This window comes from Triticum dicoccoides, chromosome 5A (genome assembly GCF_002162155.2).
Source record: "Triticum dicoccoides isolate Atlit2015 ecotype Zavitan chromosome 5A, WEW_v2.0, whole genome shotgun sequence".
Lineage (NCBI taxonomy): Eukaryota > Viridiplantae > Streptophyta > Magnoliopsida > Poales > Poaceae > Triticum > Triticum dicoccoides.
In genome coordinates this window covers 452,155,613-452,162,602 of record NC_041388.1, presented here as the reverse complement: position 1 = coordinate 452,162,602, position 6,990 = coordinate 452,155,613, and the positions used below count along the sequence as shown (strand labels likewise).

General features: G+C 44.1%; 1 protein-coding gene across 1 annotated transcript; it reads right to left on the bottom strand.

Moving 5' to 3' along the window:
• Positions 1 to 325: 325 nt before the first annotated feature.
• On the bottom strand, positions 326 to 6,556 carry LOC119302253 (sugar transporter ERD6-like 16). Its single transcript, XM_037579291.1, has 18 exons — positions 6,290 to 6,556; positions 5,680 to 5,742; positions 5,506 to 5,595; positions 5,343 to 5,402; positions 5,202 to 5,267; positions 3,124 to 3,189; positions 2,954 to 3,029; positions 2,804 to 2,868; positions 2,450 to 2,542; positions 2,273 to 2,353; positions 2,057 to 2,141; positions 1,936 to 1,979; positions 1,797 to 1,859; positions 1,653 to 1,712; positions 1,363 to 1,416; positions 1,203 to 1,262; positions 985 to 1,099; positions 326 to 652 (listed from the first exon to the last, which is right to left on the bottom strand). Exons 1-18 carry the CDS (start codon positions 6,476 to 6,478, stop codon positions 540 to 542), a joined length of 1,443 nt encoding a protein of 480 aa, XP_037435188.1. The 5' UTR covers positions 6,479 to 6,556; the 3' UTR covers positions 326 to 539.
• Positions 6,557 to 6,990: the final 434 nt, after the last annotated feature.

Here is a 6,990-nt window from a genome sequence, read left to right as displayed (position 1 = left end):
TACCTGGCATGCACTGTCGCGTACTCGCGTGCCCTGATCGACTTCTTTTTAAATCAACCCTGGGCCAATCGACCGTGTGGCCTCGCTGGCTGGGCTGATTGTTTTTTGTGCTACATACAAAAAACACGGACACGGCAGGGAAGCGGAACGCAGCGTGGATGCCTTGACGAAGAGCGAGCGGAAACAGGATTGCTAAGCTTTTTTTAGATAGGAGAGAGAAGATTGACGTTCTGTTGTTTATTTTTTCAAAAAATAAATAAAACTAATGTGTTTGTATAAATAGATGACGTATGAAGAACTATGAAAGCCTCCTCTCCCTTTAACAAAACAAAAACTAATGTGTTTGTATTAGGTAAAGATTTTCTCAAGAACAGAACAGTGCTCTGTTGCTTTACAATCTGAATATCCTTAACCTAGAGAGTAGACTACAGCACGATGCATGACAGGGAGGCTAGCGTGGGGTTATGGGGGAGTGGGGAAAATGTCAATGTATATGTATATGTGCTGCCTCTGGTCGTTTCTGTTAATCCTTATCTTCTTTAATTCCATGCGTCCTGGATCTCTTCGAGTGTTTTTCCTTTGGTTTCAGGCACTAGCCTTGCCACGAACAGTATAGTGACCAAGCTCGCCGCAGAGAACATGAAGAACGTCCCTGTAAGGCACAAGACAGCAAGGTAAGTCACAAAACTGCCTACATATGGTGTGGTTAGTTTCTGTTCTAATTCGTAGTTTTTCCCTGGATTGCTTATTACTTTTCGACATAGCTAAAAGACTAATCAGAAATCACTAGTATTCTCTCCTTTTGGAAGAAAAAAGGGGGTACGAGATGTTCTGAAATTACGCAATCAGTAATAAGCAATTAAACAATTGGATGGTTATTTCCCATTTCTACATTTTTGGAGATACTAGATATGATTGTCACTACTGGAGCTATGGGACGGAAAACTGAAATGAAGAGCCACAGTGTTGTGTTAGTGCCATTACCTGCTGAGCTCCAGTCCATGAGGAAGTTAAACGAGTAAGAGACCGCGAAGGAACCAAGCCAGCTAATGAGGGTCACCAAGCTTCCGCCGATTGCTTTGATGTTAATCGCGAATATCTGCAAGCAATTAATCCAGGAGAAATTAAAGGGCAGTTGCTTTCGTACTTCTATTGCAGATTTATCAATCCAAAACAAGTTCTGATTATTATTACTTCCTTACCTCAGACATGACAACCCAAGGGACGGGGCCCATTCCAATTGAGTATGCACCTATATATACCTATTTCAGAAGCAGGAATGATCAACATTCAGAAGATGCACGTTTCGAAATTCATTGCAATAGCAGAATACAATGCATATAGGAGTGATATATTCCTTACCAGGATGCCGGAAAGAGCCAATGCAGGAACCCATTCTAGGAATAGTCCGTGCGCCTAAAAGATTATTTATCATTCACGTTACAGACATAACAACAAACAAAATAGAAGTAAGAGGGACCATGCTAAAATTTGCCAACAAAATAAGTTTTCCTTCCCCTAAAAAAGCGTTTTCCTTGCCACAGCTTTTCTCCTTAACATTATCTTATGATAACCTGCCAGTCTCCCATATGTTCCCAAAAAGTTTCATAAGAACTTTTCTACTACTATATGGTTAGGAAAGATGCTGTTACCTTTAGGTAGAACGATATTCCTGTCAAAAAGCAGCCCAAGAATGTCCCAGATGCGGAAACCTGTATAAATAAGAAGCTCAAAACAAAATTCAACCTAACATTCTCTCTTTGTATACATTAGCTAAGCTTTGTATCATCTTATACCATTAGAAGAACCCTTCTTCCACTCCTATCCATGAGAAAGGCGCCAAGCAATGTAATGGGAATCTGAAACGATCATGGTTATAAACAAAATTTCATACTAGTAATTAGCAAAATTTATGGAAAACAGTGTATCGCAAACCTGAACAATGCCAATTAATATGGTTCCAAGTTTTCCAGAAAATCCTGAAGTTGAGATGAATCAACACATTTCATGCAGAACTGTTAAAAAGAATGGCACAATGATGATGACATTTGCATACCTGCAGAACTAAAGATAGAGCTTGCATAAAAGCCTACACCATTTATCCCTCCCAATTGCTGGAAGATCATCAAGCCAAGACCCACCTGTGCATATAATATCACAATGATATTACAGGTTACGAATTATGAGAAAATTCATATGATCAAATCCCAAATTCAGTGCGCAAATCATGATGGCATTTTAAAATGAAGTAGTAGTCAAAGTGATATCTTACAATGACCGCAAATATATTTCTGCTCAAAAACAAGTCCTGAATCCTGGCCTTTGGGAGGCTTTGGAGGGATTCAATGTACTCCTGGATGAAATGATCATTTTGAGTATAATTCTCTTTGCATATACTATTATCATTGAGTACCCTATTATATACAGGCTATTAGAACAGAAAGCTAACTTTGATCTCAATGGCCTCTTCAGATATGTCAGCATTCTCTCCACGCAGCATCTGCAATGCGGTGTGGAATTCTTCCTCCCTTCCAACCTGAGCCTGTAAAAAATGTGCAGTGAGATTCAACATACAAATATATGTATCATGAAATGACTAAAGTCAAAGGTCATATTAGTTCATGATTACTGTTAAAGTACTTTATAGTTTCCATTCTAACTTTTGCTAGCAAAGGGAGGTTCTAAGGTGATTTGTAAATCACCACTAGAAAACCATTGAGCAAACAGATCATTTTCTCCCCCCGATAAATTGAAAACCCTCATGTTTCACAGAACATTCTCCGAAGACTCTGAAGTTCCTTACCAGCCATCTTGGTGACTCTGGAATGAAGAGAAGACCTACTAAGAGGAGAACAGATGGCACTATACCTGCACACACAAAAATTTCTAAGTAATCCCATCCAACATGAAAGTAAAAGATAACTATGTTTATATGGGTGTGAAAACAAATTACCAACTAATACCAAATTGCGCCATGTAACCAGCGCCCCTGTTATGTAAGTAGTCGAACTCCCACAAACGATCAACAACTGCACATGTGTAACCAGGTGGTGGAAAGTGGAAACTATTAAAACTTATGAGGTTAAATGTGGATTATGGAGTTTTTGTCCTATAGTTATAAACCTGGTTTGAAGTTGCAAGGCCACCTCTGAGATCCTTAGGCGCTATTTCAGCTATGAACACAGGCACCTGCAGTATCCAGCGCAACATCGGCACACTAAAACTGTAAAACATGAACATGTACAACTGATACAAGATTGAGACACAAGCACTACTGAAATCGAGTTATACGCCGAGTGCCACAGACACTCGGCAAAGGGCCAAAACCCGCCTGCAAAGCCTTTGCCGAGTGCCACACTAGGCCAAAGCCACCCGGCTTACACCTCTCAGGCAAGCAGGAATTTGCCGGGAGCCAGGACACGGGCACTCGGCAAACTGTTTGCCGAGAGCCAAACAGTAACACTCGGCAAAATAAAGTAGCTAACGGACAACCGACGTGGACGGCGGTTGCCACATGGCGCATCTTTGGCGAGAGCCACTCTCGGCAAAGAGAGCCAATAGGAGAGCGCCACGTGTCAGGTCCTGACATGCGGGTCCACAGTATCACGCCGAGGGCCATCTTTGCCGAGAGACACTCTCGGCAAAGAGAGCCAATAGGAGAGCGCCATGTGTCACGCCGAGGGCCATCTTTGCCGAGAGCCACTCTCGGCAAAGAGAGCCAATAGGAGTGCGCCACGTGTCAGCTCCTGACATGTGGGTCCACGTTAACAAGCCGAGGGCCATCTTTGCCGAGAGCCACTCTCGACAAAGAGAGCCTATAGGAGAGAGCCACGTGTCAGCTCCTGATCACGAGCATTGCCGAGCACTCTCGGCAAAGACATCATTATATTTTTTACTGATAAATGTGACCAGTGGAACCACATGTCAGTTAGAAAAATGTTTGTGTGACGTCTTCTTACCGAGGGTGACGTCGCAGCTCTCGGTCTAGGGTGAACCAAGTGACAACGCCGTCACTCCCGAAAGGGTATGCCATGTGGCCTCCCTTTGCCGTGCGTGGCTCTCAGTGAATGCCCCGTTCACCGTGAAGCCAATTTTAGTCCATTCCCTCATAGGATTGCCCACCGCCGGCTCGATCTGGGTGACGAACGCAGCTAGTCCTCGACGTTCGTGCCCGTGCATGTGTCCGATTTATGAGGCATCTGCCACGTCAAGGATGTGCATTGGGTATTCGTACACCACACCACCCTTTCATACATATGCCTTGGCCACATGCATGCATGTAGGGCCAGTTGCCCCTCGGGCGGCTTCCGATCGAGCACCCAACCGGTGGCCCCGGCGGTCTACGGCATTGACCGGCACCGAGAGGGGATAGGGGTTGGTGAATACCTGCTTCTTGGTGTTACGGCAGGTCATTGTTTTCATTCTTTTACTTTATATGTAGTGCTTAATTAAAAGTTAAGATTTAAAAAAAATATAACCGAAAACAGAAGTCATCAAAACTCATGGCATTTTGGATCTTTAGTCATTAAAAGTCATAAATATCAGAAACAAAGAGTGGTAAAGAAACACAAACGAATGGATGGAAAATATGATGTGGCCTTTACCGAGAGCCGAAGATCCTAACCCTATAACTTCATCCTAAATACGCTATAATTTTGTGCCTCGGGCAAAAATAATATACCTTATATAAAGGAACAGAGGTAGTATAGTGCTTAGAAGTTGAGATTTGAAAAAATCCAACACAAAACACAAGCCATGACAGTTTGAGACTTTAGTCGTTAAAAGATATGAAATATCAGACGAAAACATAGAGGACAAAAGAACACACACAAAAAAGGAAAATAGGATGTGTCATATACTTTGCCGAGCGTCGAAAAACGACTCTCGGTAATATTGGAAGTAACTGACGGAGCCGTTTGGTGCGAGCGGACATGCCACGTGGCTCCTCTTTGCCGTGCGCGGCTCTCGGCGTCTGTGCCGTTTGCCGTTCGGTGCTTGTTCGCCGTGAGCCAGTGATGGCAAAGTAAGCAGTTGCCGTGAGGCCAGGTTTACCGAGTGCGGCTCTCGGCGTTGTTTAGTTTGCCGAGTGCCCGTGTTTTGGCTGTCGGCGAAGACGCCGACACCCGACGTATACGAAAATTGCAGTAGTGAAGAGACTCAAGACTAAAGAGTGTATGCTGAACTAATTAAGTGATACATACCACATAAGAAAGAACACCGGTACAAAAGCCCAGCAAGGTTCTTCCAAAATAGAGCATAATAGCACCCTTCACATTAGAACATCAAGGTAAGATGTCGGTAGGAAAGCACAAGACCTGGAATAACTTCACCAAGTAACAAACCTTAGCGAAATGTATAGAAAGCCAACCAAAAACGCAAATAGTAGCTGCTATCCGCATGGTCTGTGACAAGCAAAACAATAAGACACGGAGAGAAGACGAATGTGAAATAAAAACACACAAGCTAGCCTAATTAATAATAATGAAGTAAAAGTGCACAGGCTACCATTTTACGTCCAAGAGAGTCCGCTAAGCGTCCGCTGGTAACGGCACCAATCATTGCCCCGATAGTCAATACAGACCCAAAAATAGCGAACTGCAAGGTTTAGTTGGGTCAGAATAGAGAAGATTAGAACAGGAGAAAAAGAAAATCCTGCATAACTGTAATCATGTTACAAACCTCAGCCATGGATAGTCCGAGTTCGCGCTCTATTCCTGACTGAGTGGGTGCAGAATAACCAACCTGAAAAGGCACTTGGATGAGTAAACACAGATCATCTCTGTCCATAATCATAGATAGTACCATCATGTGTGAGTGACGCGATAAGATTCTTGGAAAATTAAATATTGTACTGCATGTACTAGACTGTAGCTAAATGATGCGCAGGCAGTGCTGCTGAGATACATTAAAATCTGGTCAACTGTCCAGATCAGAACCCTTCATGTTGTGCAGATCCATCCTCGCAGTTTTGCAGAAGTAAAATTTTAAAAAATGCTTGTGCTTTTGTAAACTAAACCTAATGCTGACGGAAGAAGGGAAAATAACAGTGCACCACATTCATGAACCATTTGAATTCTGGAAGATGGTAGTAATGAAATTTTGTGGGATTTCGCAAATGGATACGAGTCGGTCAGCTCCCCGGAGGAGAAGTTATTCATTCATCTCTCATCACCTTTTAGGCACACATGTGCCTCCTTTTTCGAGGCACGCTGCTGGTATATGCATGTCTAGCTGAATGCACTCTGGGCGCTTTTGAAGCGACAGAAATTAAGAGGGAGGGTGGGCTCACGCAGGTGCCGAACTCGAAGGCGCCGCAGACGGCGACCGCGGTGCTGAGCAGGACCATAAAGAGGGAGCCTCCCTGGACCTTGGCATCCGCCGTGCGATCATTCCGGGGGAGGAGCGGCGCCGTCGCGCCTCCGCTGCCGGAAGCAAGCGCCCCGGTCCTGACATCACCGGAGGCCCTCGGTTTCCCCATCCCGATCTAGGAGCGGGGTGCAGAAGAGCAAGAACAAGAATGGTAAGATTGGCAGCAGGGAGGAGTGTTGTTCGCGTCGGCACGGGAGCCACACGGAGGGTTGCTTCTTGGGGTAGCTATTTATACAAGCGCCCACGTGGAGCCGTGGTGGTGGTGGGCCAATCCTATTAATAGTCTTCTCTTTTTATTTGAGCGGAAGGGCGTCAAATAGGGGAGCTCCTATTTGAGGTATTTTCTCTATGTTTTTTTTAAAAGGTGTGCGCGCGAGGCTTCAAACTTGAAATCTCTTTGTTCTCCCAACAGCGCACTAGTAATTCAAGAAAAAAGATTGTGTGAAAAAACATATTTTTTTCCTTTCACGAGAGACATGGTTTTGCTTGCTCGAGAGGCATGGACAGAGACGGCGCCAGGGGTATGCTCCTGTATTCACAGGAATACCCAAGATTTTGATGCAAAAAAAAATTATATGTATACATACCCAAGAGCCCACGTTGCAAGAGGCCCAGAGCCCA

Bases quoted from the DNA above. Each gene is read 5' to 3' on its own strand.
- LOC119302253 (XM_037579291.1), bottom strand. From the start codon at position 6,478: ATGGGGAAACCGAGGGCCTCCGGTGATGTCAGGACCGGGGCGCTTGCT. The intron at 5,268-5,342 runs GTTTGTTACTTG...TCTAATGTGAAG, and splicing joins TTTCTATACATTTCGCTAAG to GGTGCTATTATGCTCTATTT. The intron at 2,142-2,272 runs GTAAGATATCAC...TTATATGCACAG, and splicing joins GAAATATATTTGCGGTCATT to GTGGGTCTTGGCTTGATGAT.